Consider the following 18,582-nt stretch of genomic DNA (forward strand, 5'->3'; position numbering starts at 1 on the left):
ACTTCTTATTTGATATCTGGAGGAGAGTGCCCCCCTTGTCTATGGAACAGCAAGGAATCCTGCCATGTTTCAGTCATGAGGGGAGAAATCTTAAGGCTGATGCTGAACACATCCTATTACATCTGTATTTTGCCTTGTAATGCTCCTAGAATTGTGGTTTCCTTCAGGGAGGCAGAATGATCACCAATGTTAAGACAAAATATTTCACATTTCCAGTGTAAGGAGTGTGGTGTACCCTGAAAAATGCTGAATGAGAGGGGAGGTCTCAAGGGAGTATGGGAGGGAGGGAGGAAACTATAGATGTTTCTTGAAGACTCAAATGGAGGAATATGACATGCAAATGAGCAAAGCTCTATCTAAAGCATGGACGAGGCTATCTAATGTAGGCAATTCTGTCATAGCCTCACTGTGATCCTCTCCATTTCTTGCAGAGTTGCTTCTCATTTTGATGAACAATAAGATAGCAAGAAATAAGCAACCAATTGAGTTTAATTCCAAGGAACATTTGGTTTCTCCATTAAATCCTATTGTTTATTGACATAATGGCATTTCCAAGGACAAAAACATTTTATTACACACAGAGCTGAACATATAATCCATGATTGGATAGTATAGAAAATAATCTTTTTGATATTATTCTCAGCATTTAATAATGCAAAACTAGTGACAAGCATCTTTAGAAAAAATAGTAAAATAGTCCTTCAGTATTAAAACTTCTTATTAAAAAGCATTAGACCAAAGAGAAAGAGACTGATGTGGTTCCAATGCATAGATGTGTTGGGCATGAGTAAAATGAATCAAATCCCATCTCTTGCAGTGAATTAAAACATTTTAAATCTGCAGATGGCAGTATGTCACAAGTCAATCACATAACCAGTGCATTCAGATTTTTCCTCTTTCTGTGGTTTTGGATGATGCATTTAGAGTAATGTATACCCAGGATATAAGCAATGTACTGCATACTTACCAGAATTTTTTAATGCCACTTTGCTGAATGCAGGATTAATAATTTGGGCTTTTTATTGCTTGCGTAGAAAGTGCTGATTACTTATTATTTTGTTTATAACACAGAAAATAAAATAAAAGCTGTTTTTTTTTTTCAATGGCATACATCACACTGTGGTGGTGGTTGACTTCCTCAAGATGGTCTTCTGTGGTTTTGGTGCAGTGGGAGGAGGCACAGTTGCAGGTCTCAGAGGGGGGAAGCTGTTACTGTGGCTTATTCCCAGGCCCCCATTTTCTAGTGGGAAAGAAGGCAGGTGGGGCGGAGGAGGGCGGGGAGGGCCGTGGGGAGGGTTCTTCCCCGGTGGGTGGACAGGTTCACTGTGTAGGTGGACCTCCCTGTTTTTTACGTTATACCGGGTGTCACAGTCAGGGCAGTAGCCATGGTACTGCACTTTTTCGTTAAACCGGACTCGTTCCCTAGGCCCTACCTGGGGACACCTGTCCTTCTCTGGTCTATGCATCAGAGGCTGCCCAGGAGTCTTGTCCAGGTTACTGCTGGGTATACAGCAGAGGTCTCCGTTGGGTATTCGGTGAGATCCACCTGGCACCCCTCCGTTTCTCAGCAGGGTGCCATTGGTTTTCACAGGATTCGCTGTTGGCAATGGCCGTGGGGATTCTTCACACTTCACAGGCGTCAACCGTGGAGGTGGCGGTGGAGGGTTTGGCTTTCTCAGGACGGTGAGGATGGCAGATGGGTGAGGGGGGTTTCTAATGAGGGGTGCGTTGGCCTGCACTTTGATCTTCTCGATGCTGGAAGCCGTGGTGCCACTTGAGCTGCTGTTCAGCGTGTCTGTTTTGGAGCTGTCGGTCATCTCATCCTCCAGCTGTAGGTCAGAGGTCAAGGTATCAATCTGGTCAACCACCTGGTGAAAAGGACAAGGTAACTGTGTTGAAGAACAGCCCAAAGCATAAGAGACAAGATACATTTCCTTTCTTTCTGGCTGTCACCTGCCTCAGCATCCTTGATGGATTGTGAGCTGTGCATTCCAGGGCTGCTTCATGCTTCACCCAAGCAAAGCACACAGGGGCCACTGCCACACAAAGGCCTCCCGCTCGGTGACACAGAACGCCATGTCCAAGTCTGACCCTGTTGTATCCACTAAAGGTGGGCCTCTGCTGCAAAACTAGAACTGAGTTTTGAAAATAAGAGGAGCTGCCTCCTCTTCTGCAAGGGAAAAGAAGATTGCATCCAGGAGTCAGATCATCTGATGTAAATAATGATGGTATTTTTGAAACACGCATTCCTAAACAACTTTCCATCTTTAGTCCACCAAGTGGTGTTCTTTTTTTTTTTTTTAATGCTCTCAAATCACTCTGGCCTTGTTCTATGCTCTCTTAATGGCCAATCTGCTTCCTGCCACAGGACGTTTGCACATGTGAACAGTCCTCCTGGAAATGCTCTCACCTCAGTTGTTTCTCCAGCTAGCTCCTAAATAGCATTACCATCAAGCCAGGCTTCCCCAGTCTAATGAAATTAGTTATGAATGAGTGAACCATCACCAGGAATCTCTTGTTTTCTCTATTTGTTACATTTTAAATGCCAGGCTTAGTACTTGGTATGATTATTGGGATGTGGTTCTTCTTCTGAATGAGAATATGAATGATCAGGAGCACAGCAAATACTCGGTCAGTAGCTGCATCAGAGGAAATGTCTTCTTTCAGTCAATTCAAGCATGGACAAAAGCACGTGCTTTCGTTCTGGATTTCTGGAGATGTTATCACTTTGGCAGTGCATACCAGAAGCCAGTGGTAACAAGGATTTTTTTTTTTTTTACATAGAGCATCGGAGCTGCTGGGGAGCAGATGTCTAAAGAAGAGATGCATGGACAGCAGTGGAACTGGAACTTTCTACCCCAGTCTTCCTATGCAACTAAACAGAGGATGGTCCTCTGAGGCAGCGGAGAAGCAAAGCTTATTTGCAGGTATGAATGCATACTGCCGTCAGCCATGATGGGTTCATAGTTCCTGATTGGCTTCAGTCTCTATGTAATCATGTTTTGAATCCCACAAAAATGCCCGGAATATACAAAGCAGACATAAAACGGCCATCAAGCAGTAGGAGCTATAGTGGAAAGGCCTAACGTCAGGTCCTGAGATAAGCTATTATAAAAACGCAATAGCTCCAAGAGCTCTCAGGCATCGGGGGTGCTGTGAGAAAGCAGGACTCTGTAGGTAGAGCCTGTGGGCAGGACCATCTTGAAGGATGAGCCTGGTGGGCCAGAGAAAGGGTGGTGGTGTCAAGTCCCCCCAGAGAAGAGCCTGACGAGGTCCCTGGATGAAGACGTGAAGAGGGTGCTTCAATAAGTGATTTAAAAACCCCTTTCAAGCACTGGCATTCTGAGAACAGAGTTGGTGATTTCAAACAGCAGCTCAGACTGGGAGAGCCCTTGGGTTGTAAGATTCCTCCCCCTCAACTCCTCCCCAGACCCAAAAATGCCATGTGCTTGTAAGAACTCAAGACGTGAGAGGAGTGGGATTCAGAGGCAGATGGCAAGGGCTTCTGGAAACCAACGCATCCTCTAGTCAGAGTACACAAGAGCTTCAACAGGAAAATATAAACCAAACCTTTCCCCAGACATACCGCAATGAACTGCGAAACACAGCAATACCATGCTAGAAGTTTTACCACAACAGAAGGACACCAAATGTATAGAATAACGAAAAGTAGGCTCATGGGAGATTTTCTCAGAGGTGATGGAGACCCCCCTCCAAGAAAAATAGAAATGGGTTTAAGACTGGAAAAAAAAAAGACATGGACTTATTCTGCAGTTTAACTCAGGTCAGAGTGGGATAAACTGACAAGTTTGGAAAATAATGACTAAATCTGCATCTTCCAGTTTGGCTTCCAAGGACTGGCAAGTGACAACTCAGCAAGGAGAGGAAACGTGGGCAGGAAAGACTGGAAGGCAAGAGGCAAGGATGAATAAAAGGAGTACACACATGAATGAAAATCAGCACCCAGCACAGACATGAATAGAGTAACAAGCACTCTGGGAGAGAGCTAGAAAAATGCGAAAAAAAAAAAAAAAGCTACATTGGAAAATGTTGTTTGACTTTAGAAAACAGTAAAAGCATGTGTAGTATTTTTTTTCTTTTTTTTTTTTTTTTTGCAGTTAGAAAATCAGTTATCTATCCAATACTGATTTACTTTAGGTCTTTTACAGTCACAATTTTCAAGGTAATTATTGAAATAATGGACTTACAATGTTCACATCCAAAATAATGCAAAGAACAAAGACAACTCAGTAAATAAGAAATCACACATCACAATACAAAGGGAACAGCAAAAAAAAAAAAACACCTTGAAAAACAAAAGAAATAATTTCACTATAAGCTGAACGAAGTATGTAGCCCAGTAGTTTAGAAGCCTATGTTGGTTAAGCAATTTTGCAAAATCTCTAGCTCCCAAATCCAGTTTTCTGCTAATGTAGGCCACCACGGCTCTCAAGATGGTACCGGCAGCTGGGATCCCACCACCACGTGGGAGCCTCTCCTGAGTTTTCAGCTCATAATTTTCAACCAGTCCACTCTTGGCCATTTTGGGCCAAGCAGACTGGTAGATGGACACACATCAGTGTTTCAAATAGGAAAACAAAACCAATAAACAAATACTTAAAACAGTTCAAAACAATTTATTCACAACTGTCAAATGAACATAGTGAGATTAAATAAATAAAAGTTATAGAAATATTAAACAGCAGATAAGTATTCAAATGTAACCTGTTGAAGATCCATCAGTACCAAGCCAAATGATATACTGTTACTTCCTTAAATACAACATCCAGTATCAAAAAAAAAAAAATCAATGTGAAAGAATTAACAGCTCACATTCATGCATGTTTATACACACACACACACCCAAAAGTAATTTTGAAAGAACAGGGTTGAGCAATTCATACAAGGTAAACAATGAGTTTCCCAAAACCATGCAAACTTACTCCAAATCTCCCTAGCCACTGAGGTAAATGTAAAGTGAAGAAAAATGAGATGGTTTGGTCAAGACAGTTGTGATAACCACAATTTTGGATAATGATGTGGCAAAATGGGAACTTTGCATGTTGCTAGAGCAAATGTAAACTCGGTTCAGGGAATTCTTAAACAGAAGCCTAGGAGTGGCCAAGACACAGGCCTGTGTGGAACTCTCCTGGCAACAAAGCCTGCAGCACTCCAGGGGAATCCTACCAGATGCGCACAGTGATAAGAAGACATGCATGACCCTTACAGCTTCTGTCTGTAGCCAAGTATTATATCCTATTGCATCAAATACAATCCAAATATCTAGCACCAAGTAGTGGGGGTAAGTAAATGTACAGTAGATAAAAGGAGTGATTTAGAACTACAGATAACAGCAGTGATAAATCTCAAAAATTCTACTACCGAGGCAGCCAGCATGTTGGAGAACCGGGCTGATTGTACTTACAATGCCACTCAGAGTACATTCAGAGTGGTCATGTCCTGGATTCTCCAATTCTGATCCAGCTTCCTACTTAGGTCCCAAGGGCCTTGGCTCCTGCTGCTCGTGAGGCAAGGTCTGGATGTGGTGGACTGTGGCTCTGACCTGGCCCAGAACTGGTTATTGCAAACATTTGGGGAGTAAACCAACAAGAGAAGTTCATTCTCTCTCTCTCTCTCACTTTGCCTTCTAAATAAATAAATCTTGAAAAACACTATTATTTACTATTTAAAAATTAGCAAGACATATTTGGTATGTATGCATCATTTCTATGAATAAATGAAGGCAATTTATGTAACATGAAAATAAACAACTCACATTAAGTTAAGGCAAACAAGAAGAGATGTTGGGAGTCATCTATCGCACATCTGACATATCTGATCAATTTTAAACTTGATATAAAGTAAATGCTTTAATGTATTAGGCTGGGCTATTTGTTACATATACTCTGTTATATGTGCAATATTTTATAATAAGGAAAACTAGAAGCAACTTTTATTGAATACATTTAAGATGTACAACATGATGCTATATGACATGTACATACAACACATCTGTTATCTCACAGTTACCCATTTTTCTTATCATTGTAAGCACAGTTACACTAACTTAGCAAACATGCTGGTACAAAATACCACTGTTAATACCAGTCTCAGCTTTTTAGATGTGTTCACCATGCACACCTCTCCCTTCAACAGGATTTTTGAGACTCGCCCCTGCTGATGCAATTGTAGGTAACTCATTTTCTATACCTACAGTTCCCTATTTTCTCCCACCAAGCCTGACAACCAGCCTTTTTCTATGCATGCGACCTATTACTTTTAAGATTTCACATGTAAGTAAGTACATGCAGTATCTTTCTTTCCTTGTCTGAACTAGCACTTAGCATAATGTCCTCCAGTGCCTTCCATATGGTGTCAAATTACAGGATCTCATCCTTTTTTGAGGGTGAATGATAAATACTTAGCACCAGTTAAATAAAGCAAGGAAGAAATAAAAGAAGCAAACCTTATGGATGCTGTGCAGGGAACACACTGCAGGGTGCTGCAGTTTATTTACTTGGCCAGTCAGACTAGGCTGCAGCCAAGTGGAAGATGCATAAATTACTCAGACAAGGAACCTTCCATGTCCGAGCCATTGCAAGCCTCCAGTTTGCTTAAGCACTAGGTGCAACCGAAGGAAGGACTACTAACCACAGTCACGATGGAGTTATGGAGGAAGGAAGCCTGCACAAATACTTTTTTTGACAGATACGTAGAGAATAGAAGGCAACAGGACAGTAACCACAGGTATCCAAATGCAAATATCAGGTGCAAAGAAAACAACACCATCTCGAACTCGAAGGCGGTCCTCTCTCCTAGTCGTACTGGCACACAGGTCTGTGGAAGACTCTGGTATTGGAAGTGAAACAAAGAACAGTAACAGCAGGTGTCACCTGAGGATCCCTACAGGTGTTCTTCTTAGCAACATAAACATGGTAACCATGGTTAAGTGTGAAATACTGAGGAATAGGTATAAAGGTGTCAAAGGAATCACAAAATCCCAAGGTTTTCCCATACGGGAAAACATAGTTTTAACTCTTTTCATAAGAGAAGTGGCTTTATAAGCAGTTAAGCCATTATCAGGTCTCAGTTATTTGTGGTAATCAAAATCAAACTTCTATTTCTTTGACATATCTTAAAATAGAAAGAAAAATTAAAGATGTTCTAAGAGTGTTTCTGAGACTGCAATTCAGGGGGAAAAAACTTCAGATCTGTGTTTCTGTGCTCCCTGCAGCTTTATCTCTTGATTCCTACAATTACCCAATGCAGAACACCTGTTTTGCCACTGTGCTCCTCTCAAATGACTTGAGCCCTTCTACTTAGACCTGGCACGTGGCACAGTGAGCATACAACACCGGAATTAGCAAAAATTCAGTAAGCAGAACCTTAGAGATGGCATTTCTCCACTTTATTTCTACCCTGCCTCCACCAGCTTTCCAGCATGGGATCTAGTGGTTCAAGCACTTCAGCAGCCCAATGGGATCCAGACGGTCCAGCAAGGGACACATGGGGACAAAGCAGACAGAGGAAGAGGACGCTGGGACGCTGCTGAGGTCTGGTGGCCTTGGCTGTCATTACCTGACCACCAAAGGCTGGGCACCTAGAGCAAACCAATCCACTTCCTAAACAATCATGAGAACTGAAGTATACATTTAGTCTTATATTGTGTCTACATAACTCTGAGTGCATTGAAAACTGTTCTCAATTCTACTTTTGCACTTGTTCCAAAATCCAACTTCTGCATTTGAACTACAAAAAGAAAATACTCGGATTCCTTAACAACAAAGAGAAGCCTCTTTCAAAGCCAGTCAGTCTTTTTCTAGGACGTCAGCATCATCATTCTCAACCACAAGGATTTCAATAGCAGTGGCCAGCACGTTAAGATGCCATTTGCAACATGGCAGTTCCAATCCAGGCTGCTGGCCTTCTGACTCACTGCCCTATTAATCCACCTGGGGAAGCAGCACTTGGCCCAAGTGTGTGGGACCCTGCGAGATATTTTCAGTGGCTCCTTGCTGCACTGCCTGAGGACTGGCAGTTACGTCATCCGGGGAGTGCAAGAGCATTCAAAGATACTCTGCCTTTCAAATAAAAATAAAGAAACCTTAAAAAGGAGAAGATGAATTACAGACTTAACAGAGGGAAAAGAGGAACTAAACACAAAGTTAATCCTTCACAGGACAACTTAGGGATTAGCCAATATCTTTAAGAATGATTTATGAAGCAACTGAATTTTAAAAAACAAACCGTAAGAACTTCTCTGCCAAGAGAAATCACCCACAGCACAAGTAGCTTCTTCTGCCCGGAGTCACAGTCCACACAAAACGGGTCCAAGTTTTCCCCTTACAGTAACAGGGTGCAGATGCTGCCGGCGCAAGATCTGTGTCCCCTGCAGTACAAAGCACAGAGACGCAACTGGCACACTGAGGCCTGTTCCTGGCAGAGCCAGGCAGAAGCCAGTCAGAGAATCACAAGGCCTCGCACCAATAGTGAGCGTTTTACAGGATGCAAGCAGGAGGACCACAGTGCCCTGGCGGCTCACAGGTGGAACTCACACATCTCGTTTCTTTTTGGACATGACATTAGAGTTGCCAAGTATCTATCTGTATACCTACCCTGTTTATTAATCAGCAAAAGTAAAATAATTCATCATAGAGCATACCACTCCGTGTTCTGCTGACAGGACGCAATAGGTGTTACATATTGCATGGAGTTAGCTGTTTGAAAATGTCTGTGTTACCTCATGTAACTCCATAAACTCATACTGAACTGCACCTTGGTCAGGAAAAAAAACAATAAACAGAAACATTAAAAGTGATTCAAAACTTGGCAAATTTTTGTAGAAGTATGTATAACAACTTTCTAATCAGGCTTTTCTTCAGCATAGAAGATTTTAACAGGTGGTGAGCACTAAATCCTGGCTCCCAAAGGAAAGTCTAACTATAAATGCCTCATGCTGCAAGAGCTGAGCAATGATTTTCTCCCAAACAATATGACTGTTAAACACAGGGCCGGTGAGCTGCCAAGATAGGTCCATGTGCCAGCACATGGCATATGCTTTCATATTCTCCAACATCACAAAGACTCTTAGTATATTATCAAACTCTGTCCTTTTCCTTGATGCATTTGATAGATTATATAACGAAGATAATGGCAGTAATTTAGGGTATAATTGTCAGGTACCTAGATGTTAACTTTTTGCTGTGCTATACTTAGGGTATGGCCTTCTTGCTCATTTCCATGTTCAAGTTCAGAGTTAGAGCTGTGCCTTCACGTACACATTTAAGAGAGAGAGCTGGAAGAGCACAGGAGAGGCATATCTTTTTCCTTTCTAAGCAATTGTTTCAGAAGCAATGTGTTTTATTTGCTAACATCTCACGAGTCAAAATTAAGCCACTTAGACACAATGAAGGTAGAATGAATGGCCTTTTATCTGGATGCCCACATCCAATGAAAAACGAAGACTGATTTCCACAATGTTTGTGCAAAAGGCTTACTTTAAGAAAAATGTAGAACTGCAAAATTTGAACCTACTTATGTTTATGTGAAATCTACTCTCCATGAATTTTCTAAAGTAGTTATAGCACTATTTTTTTAATAAAATGAGAGAAAGAGAAATTGTATTCCAAAGGAACAAGGAACATATGAAACAGCCTAAACAACACCCAAGGCATGCTGGCAACATGTGCATCTCATCATCTTCACTGGGAAGTAAGAATGAAGAATATAAACTGGGCGGTTTTTGGTTTTTTTTTTTGCAACTTGAGACAGAACACAATGGTAACAGGGAAAAGTGGGCTGTTTCCTTTGTAGAATGCCTGCAAGTGCAGTGAATCACTTCTCCTTTGGAAGCAAACACAGGTTCATTAGCACTGTCTCATGCTACCACTGTTACTGGGATGCTGGTCCCTGCCTTCTCTCTTCAACATATGGCCACAGCCGAAGACAGAAAAACCTCATCTTCTTTAAAAGTGAGTCGCAAGATACCGTGAGGTGCTTAAATGTTATTTAGATAAGACCAGTTAAAAGGAGTGACTTCCATGGAACCAGCCCAGATAGGATGGAAACTAAAGGTATATATACAGATCTGGGGGAATAATGGAACATGTATCCCTGCTTTCAGACGAAAGATGGATTCCCAATGAAACTCTTGGACATGTGTAGCCAGTGGGATGCTGGACTGTCTGACATTGTCTGTACCAGCTATGTCGGGGTACACTTAAATAAGAGACTTACAGAATTATGATTCCTTATGAAGGACTACACCATTGTAGTAAAATGGGGAAAATCTGTCAGGGGGTGGGAGTTTGGGGGGGAATTCCAACCTAAACAAAATTATACCACATAATTCAAAACTGAAAAATAAAAATATATTAAAAATATGGAGGATGTCTATTATTTTCCTATCAATCTCAGACTGGCTCAGTGAAAATCATTCCACAAGTCTCACAAATAAGGTAGTAAGAACAAATCTCTGAATCCGGACTATTCTTTCTTAAACTGTTTTACTTCACTGTCTTTAGAGATGTTTAACAAGATTTATTTCAAATACACACATATCTCTACACAACGTAAAAGCAATCAACTAAAAACCTTTACTTGGCTTCTCACAGGGGCCAGCGTTGTGACATAGTGCGTTAAACTGCTACTTGCAGTGCCAATATCCTATATGACTGCCTCTGTGGGTCTTTTCGGCTACTCCACTTCAGACCCAGCTACCTGCTAACGTGCCCGGGAATGCAGTGGAAGCAGCCCAAATGCCTGGGCCCTGTCCACCCACATGGGAGAACTGGAAGGACGGAGCTCCTCACTTCCACCTGGCACAGTCCCAGCCTCGGTAGCCATTTGGCAAGTGAACTTGCAGATGGTGATTTCTCTCACTCCCTTTCACTATCCCCTTCCTCCCGTGTTCTCTCTCTATGTAACTCTTCCCCCCTCTAAATTAATTAATTAGTTAACTAATCAATTTATAAGTCTTCCTTTCAAATAAATAAATACAAGAAAAAAATGTAAGAGCAAAGGCTTAGTAGCAGCAGTAGCCTGCAGACCCAGTCCTTGCTCTCCTGGACTGCCCAGTCCTCATGATGTGCAAACCCTTTTCTAGCTTCTTGCACAGATGAGAGGCTAAGCTTCTGGCACTGTGCTTGTTTTAGCAGTTGGGACTTGCTTAGGACGGCCACGTTCCCTACTGTGGCGCCTGGTTTCAACGCCTGGCTCCCCTCCTGAGTCCAGCTCCCAGACAAGGCGCATCCTGGACGACAGCAGGACATGGCACAAGGATTCGGGTTCTGGTGCCCACCTGAAAAACCCAGACTGAGATTCTGGCTTCTGGATTTGGGCTGTCACAACCCTTCCTCACTGTTATAGCACTTGGGAGGATAAATAAAGGAGTACATGGGGTCTGTACGTCTGTGTCTTATCAAGTAAACTATATTGAATTTAGGCTTTTTTGTTTGTTTGAAAGACGGAGCAACAAAGAAACAGATATTCTGATCTGTGGTTTACTCTCCAACTGATCACAAGAGCCAGATGTAGGCCTGTCTGAATCAGCAGTCAGGCACACCAGCCAGGCCTCCCAGAGGCAGGGCAGGGGTCCAGCTACGTACACCGTTTCCACCGTCTTCCTAGGCACATGAGCAGAGAGCTGAATTGCAAGCAGAAAAATGGGATTCAAACCGGCACCTTGGTTGTGGCATCTTGGTTTTGTAAGCAGCAGCTTCACTTCCTGTGCTCAAAACCAGAGACTCAATTCAGGAAAAGATGCTAAGCTTCTGCTCATAGTTCCTACTGTAAGTCACTATCCAGGTCTGTTGATGCCTCACTATGTTCTTCCACATCACATACACACACGTGCACATACATGTACATACACACAGGCATACATACACGTACAAACATATATACACAAACATGCCCACAGCACACACATACATACAGGCAGCCACATACACACAAACATACACATAGCACACAGAGAGACATACAAACATACATCTACACACAACACACACAGGCACACATACATACATGCACACAGCACACAACACACATGTACACACACACACACTCACCTCTCTCCTTCTCTCCTCAGAGGCACGTTCCCAGATGGCCTCCTAATTTGGCTGCACAGAGCTGTAGCTCCTATGCGTGTGAGCTTCCCACCATGGACCACACTGGCAGAACAATGGCTTGTCAGTGCTTAGCGCCTTGATGTCTATCTCCAAAGAGCACAGAGAATTCTACGCTTTTGGGTAACGAAAGGAGGCTATGCTCCTTGAAGAAACGAAAAGCCTAAATAAATCAAAGCAAAGATCTACAACAAACAAGCTTTTAGTTTAAGTACAGTTCTGTGCAGGCTAAACATTTGAATTACAGATTGATAAGCCAAATGAAGTGTTGATAACATTTTCACATATATTTACATATAAATGCACATGTGTGTATGCAATTTAAAAATGAATGGCAAATGCAGAAATGGCTCTTTGGAGAGTAATGCTGAAATGCTACCTAAAAATAAACTTGCAAGATTATGGCAGCCTCTCTTCATGCATTATCTCAAAGGAAATGTTTACATTTAAATGATATGTGACGTGTATTATTCTCCACATCTTTGATATGGAACTAATCTGTAATATAAACTATATATTATTCCATAATACAAAGGAAGATGTGTGTTAATCACACAATTATTTGCCAAATGTATACTATAATCTAAAATATTAAATTGCTTATTAAAAAGATCAGAAAACTCAACATATCTGTTTTAATATATCTTCCTAATACACCAAATGAATAATTATACTGTAGCAATAAAGGCCTGTATCAAAAATTTAATTTTACAGTGAAATTTTAAACTAGAAATATTGATATCGATAAGACTTCTGAATTTCAAAGTAGGATTCTTAGATGTAAATACAATTTAGACTCTCAGCTGTTGTGTGATGATGGAACTTGGGTTTATTATTTCACTAGCCTGGCAAAGGGAGGGTGGGAAGCAGGAGAGAAGATGACTGCACTGTGAGACTCCGCAGGGACAGGAAGAGAAAGGCAGGTGAGTGCTCCAGATGCAATTAAAAGCAAAGCAAAGGAAGGAGTAGGGGAGTAACCCCTACAGGCCAAGGGAAGCCGCATGGGGTGCACCTTGTGGAGATATTAATTAACAAAAGAAAGAATGCCTGGGGGGGGCTCACCACTGTACAGTGTCTGGACTTCCCTGTAAATATGAGGGAACCGCTAATGCTTTAAACAGAAAAGTGATGTGAGATCTCTAATTTTTCCAGAGCACTGGAAAAATGGAAAGACACACTATACAGTGGGTCATTAGAAAGGGGAACTCCTGTCATGAGCAAATGGAGGGAGAATTACAGAAAATGACGCAAACAGGGAGACCACATTACATTCTTGCAAGAGTGAAAACATTCGGAAATCTCTAAAGACCAACTTTAAGATTTTTTTTCAACTTCATAATACTTGGTCTAACTCTGTGTTGATGAGAGTGTGCTCAGCATGAATGCACACGGGGAGATGACCCTTGGCTAAGTCAAGGTATGCAAGCTGGACGCATTCCTCTCTGAGCTTCAGATCTAGCATTCTCAATGGGCTAAATGGGAGCTGCACTTTAAAAATCGAACACCTTCATGTTGGATTTAATGAGCCAGAATACATGAAATGGAAGAGGCAAAGGGAATTCAAAATTTGGAATTCTTGTAGATCAGGGTTTCCGAACATCTGTCTGCACTGCCATGGGATTTTAGAGATATTTTCTAAAAATGAATTGCATGTCATTTGAAAAACAATGGTAGCCTTCACCACAAAGAACCAACAGCCATTTAAATCTGCTGAGAGAGTTTGAAAATTGATCTTTCATGTTTTCATTCTGTTGGTAAATGATGCCTGTTTCCTTTAGAAGGCAGAATATTCACAGGAAGTACTATCCCTGTTTTAGTTTGAGCATAACCCCATCTGAAGGCACTGTGGACGCCTGTGTTCTACAGGCGCTATGGGGGAATGCAGAATTTTTTCTAGCCCTTTAAAAATACAAAGACAATAACACAAACATTTTGAAACTTATTGTGCCTATGAATCTGTATTACATTACGTGAAAACTATGAAACATTGTCATCACTACCAATAGTATATAAAATCTACTGCACACTTGCTTATTCTTAGGATAAAATTACTGAACATTTCATATACATTGAACCACATGTATAGCTTTGCAATTACAGATTTAAACATTTAGCAGTCATATAAGTCTCTTTGCAAACTCTCTTACTTATATTCCCATTGGTGGTTAATATTGAAGCCCTCTAGTGGTCAAAAATGTACCTTACCAAATTTCCTAGCAATTATTATTCTTAGTAAATTAATTAAGCATATTTTGTCAGACACTACAAAACACAAAAACATTATTTTCTTTGAAAGTAAGAGTTTTATTTTTTACAGGGATATAACTTAAAAGAAAATATGTAGTAACCCAGACTTAAAGCCAATATCATTATCAGCTTAAAAATGCATCATACGCAGCACCAAATTACGGATATGAATAGTATGTTTTGATATTTTAAAACTCAGTAAGTGAAATATTGTAGAACACATGACTTTCATGCTTCAAGGTCAAAAGTTAGAGGATAGTGAGCAGTTATTCTCAGTCATCTACAGTTTTTGCTTAGTCAAAAATTCTTTTTTTCAATAGTTAATGGTCAACATTCATGGCATAAAACACTTGGTGATCTCAACTTTTTCCCATTAAAAAAATTCTATCTTTTCATTCCCTTATACTATCAGTTACAAAAAATGAACAACGGATGATTTTATATAGGCCCAGCACTGATTCCAAAACTGGCCTCGACACCTCACCAAGTCGAGCTTGTGAAACATCCAAAAGTCTTCATCTCCACAGATAGTGCCAAAGGTGAGAACAAAACACAGAAGCAGCAGAGCCAGGTGGAGGAAGAGAGGACACGGAGACTAACAAGGGGAGCCCCAGGTGCCTCGACAGCCCCCAGCCGCAGCACCCCAGCAAGGCCTGAGGGAGGTCCTGGGGGTGGAGAGGGAACAGCTAGAGCCTGTCCTACAAACGCTCCTCCCTTCTCTCCTCAGCCCTGCCGCGCCCTCCGCACGTCTTCCAGACAGGACCAAAGCTGGAACACGACATTAGCCTGACCTCTGACGGGAACCAGACTTAGACACGACGGAAACATGTCAAAGAAAAAAGCCACCAACGTGGCCTCTGGCCCAGTGCAAGCAGGTAGCAGAGCTGCTGAAGTTCAGAGTAAGCAAGAGCAGGGCAACTGCTCAGGCGAAGGAAGGCAGAGACGAGGTCTCAACCTGATGCTACTGAACAAAAAACTTCGAAAATAGAGGAAAATCACTCCTCACAAGCCCCTAGGAGATAGCTCAAGCAAATCACTGCCTAGAACAGTCATTCTTCAAATTGCCTTTCCGAGGACATGCCTTTGGGAGTCAGTTTTTTCAACAGAGTCAGGTTGGGCCTAATCACTTTCCATTTTCTAAGTTAGCATGTGATTTTTCCCTCAGTACAGAATCTGCTGGTGCCATTCTCTGCTCTCCCCACATGGCAGAACAAATGGGGCTTCCAGTGCTTGTACTGTGAACTTCCAAAATTGTGAGCCACAAGGAAACTCCTTCTTTCAGATGTAGGTATTGTGTTAGAGTGATGAAAACGCTGACTCACACCCTAACCCAGGGAGCCGTGCGGTGATCTGCCCTTTCCTGACTTATACAGCTGACTTTAATGATTCTCCCTCCACTTGGGTTGGCAATTGCATTCTCCAAGTCTCTTCATTCATCCTCTGGTCAGTTGAACAAGGCAGGGTGTACATGGACGATTACCTGTCATTATTCCTGACCTTATGAATTTCCTGAATGGAGGCGGCTACAGAAAATAAGCACGTAATCTTGGAAACAATTGTCTGCAGCTGTGAGAGGTATTATGAGGACAAATTACAGAAATATACATATAAGGTGGATAAAATGTGCTTATCATTTGACTGTTTCCCTAACATTCACAGTGATTTAGTTATTTTTTTCCTTCATTGCCATGTCATTTTTACATTGTCATATTTTAATACTAATAAATATTTATCAAATTCTGATTTGTATTATGATTTTGAGTTTGCAATTTGAGATTATCAGCATATGTGGAGGATTGTGGGTAATTTATGAACACAGGTTTCTTTGCTAGTATTCAGTTTAAATCAACTCAAGTCCACACAGTGAGCAGTAAGGCATCGAAGAGGAGACCACAGGGCTGTTTGCAGGAGAAAACTACCTCCCTGTGTTTTAAGGCAGAGGGCCAAAAGGCCACACACGAGATTTTTGCTTCCATTTGGCCAGTGGCACTCAAGAGGTGACTTCTGAGCAATGAGAATGAGCTTAACACCAACCCCAGGGTGGAGCACCGGGGCAGTGGGATCCTGGGTTCTTGCTGACAACCCTGGGCTGCAGCGCTGCCTGGTCCTGCACTGGCCACAGCTCTCTCCATCCTTAATTCATATGTGAAGCAACCTGCAGACTTTTTTTTAATCTGATCAATAATTTTTGGCAAATATTATATATCTATGATGGCTATGAGCACTTTGAAGATGGAAAACAAGCAGGAAATATATAATCTCTGTTATTCTAGCAGGATTTTTTTTCTCACTACTGAAAGACATAGTGGGGAAAATTAAAGCTCCATTTCAGCTGAAATATCTGTTTTCTCTGTTTATTCTCTCATACTCTGGTGTGTGTGTGTGTGTGTGTGTGTGTGTGTGTAGCCAGGCTTTAATGTAGTGCCCAATCCTGGGATTGAAGTCACAGCTCTGCTGTCACACATTCCCTATTGTACTATGACACAGAGATTGAACACTTATGACAACATAAAGAAAAAAAAGATATATTCAGGTTCTCTAATGTTTATTGGTTTAGTAGATCAATGAGTCTTGTCTAGTCACCATAAGAAATCATGAACACTACAGGCAATCTGCAATTTTAAGAACAGTGTCACAGGAGTTGGAGAAGCTGAAAATATCCAATTCACTCAAGGGACACTAAGACACACAAACACTGGCAAAGACCTTCTCAGGAGAGAGCGGCAGGGATAAATATTTGAATTTAGTCAGCAGCTGGCACTAGATGAATTGGTGGCAGAGATGAGTCTTCTGTCAGTGAAAGTCGGGTAAGAGGCTTTCTATCAAAGCTCTCACTTTCAGTTATTCCAATTCCCGTATGGTTTATGAACTCACAACAGAAACCAAGTGAAGTACACAAAGCAGCAACAGCAGTTAACCACATGAGACACCCTCAGCGACAGTCTTGTGTCTGAGAAGCAATGGCATCACCTGTTGATTCTGCATGGGATCTGAAACACCTCTACAAAGCTAGGTCAAAGAAAGAATCATGTCTAGGCAATATGGAGGAACTGGGGAGGACCAGCTTCAGCTCAGAAGGTTACAAAATGCTCTGACCCAAAAGGCAGCACCAACCGGAAATATAAATGGGCTTCCAATGCAACAGGGTGAGCTTCCCCATAAGTCCTTCAATCCCATCAGCCTCTTGTATTAGGTACATGAGCAAAATTAAACAGCACTTTTTATAAAATCACAGTTTGACATTTCCAAGTTGCTTGTTCTTTGCTTACCTGGACATTTCTTTTTGCTTTTTCTACTTAGCAGCCCTTTGGTTAAGTCTCAAGCTTTCCCAACGAACAACATTCTATATATAGGAGCTAAACAGTGAAAAGATTAGCCCATAGCTGCTGAATGCATATTCACTGTATGGGGTTAGCTAGGAACTTTAGAGACATCATTCCCAGTTAATCCTCATTACTATGCAGCCATTGTCATTCCTACTTTTCAGAAACAGAAAGTGGCTGGACTGTGTATGCATACTTAGTAGGAGGAGAACAGGATTTGTACCCAGAGAACCTGAGCTTTACGTGGGGATCCCCAAACCCAGCTTCAGCTTTTGTCTGTTGATCCAGGATGTCTGAAAGCCCTGTCAAGAAGACTCCCTGCTGCTCACAGGGACCACTCTACAAGACATGTCATATTCACAGCATGCTCCCTGCAACTGTCATCGAGTTTTCACTGTAGATACTAAGATGAGTCTTAATGATTTGCTTAGTTAAAAAGATAAGCTCCCTCAAGTATACACTTTTGCTATGCTATGGATCCGTCGTATTCTTAGCAAGACAAGAGAAGAGTGCACTTTTAAGCCAAGTACCCATTTTCAGAGTGCTGCTAAGTCTGAACACCGTTCCCTGAACATAAGTTGCAGTTACTGCAAGTCCTCACACTATAATCACGTAGAGAACAGAAAATCGGTGGGCTTGAGAGAACAGGTCATCCTTCCAACAGGTGTACTTTTACTAATGGCACACTCAAGAAGTCAGGAGGGAAAATGTCACACTCGAAGGGACAGCTACAACCTTTGTGCTTCTCTCCTTGTAGATCCACCTGTGCTTTCATTTTAGTACCAACAAATGTACACTGGAATTCTAAGTTAGAAATGAACAAATATATCACTAAATCAAATATCTTTTTTTAAAAAGTCTTTACCTAAAAGGCAGAGAGAGAT

At 41.6% G+C, this 18,582-nt stretch overlaps 1 protein-coding gene across 2 annotated transcripts in view; it reads right to left on the reverse strand.

The window, feature by feature from the left end:
- Positions 1–433: 433 nt before the first annotated feature.
- Positions 434–18,582, reverse strand: part of PRR16 (proline rich 16) — a 137,264-nt gene continuing 119,115 nt past the window's right edge. For both annotated transcript variants that reach the window (XM_004586356.2, XM_058677482.1), the window contains exon 2: positions 434–1,868. In XM_004586356.2, coding sequence (XP_004586413.2) covers positions 1,113–1,868 — 756 coding nt within the window. In that variant the 3' untranslated portion in view covers positions 434–1,112. The remainder of the gene's footprint in view (positions 1,869–18,582) is intronic.

Source organism: Ochotona princeps, chromosome 19, assembly GCF_030435755.1.
Source record: "Ochotona princeps isolate mOchPri1 chromosome 19, mOchPri1.hap1, whole genome shotgun sequence".
Lineage (NCBI taxonomy): Eukaryota > Metazoa > Chordata > Mammalia > Lagomorpha > Ochotonidae > Ochotona > Ochotona princeps.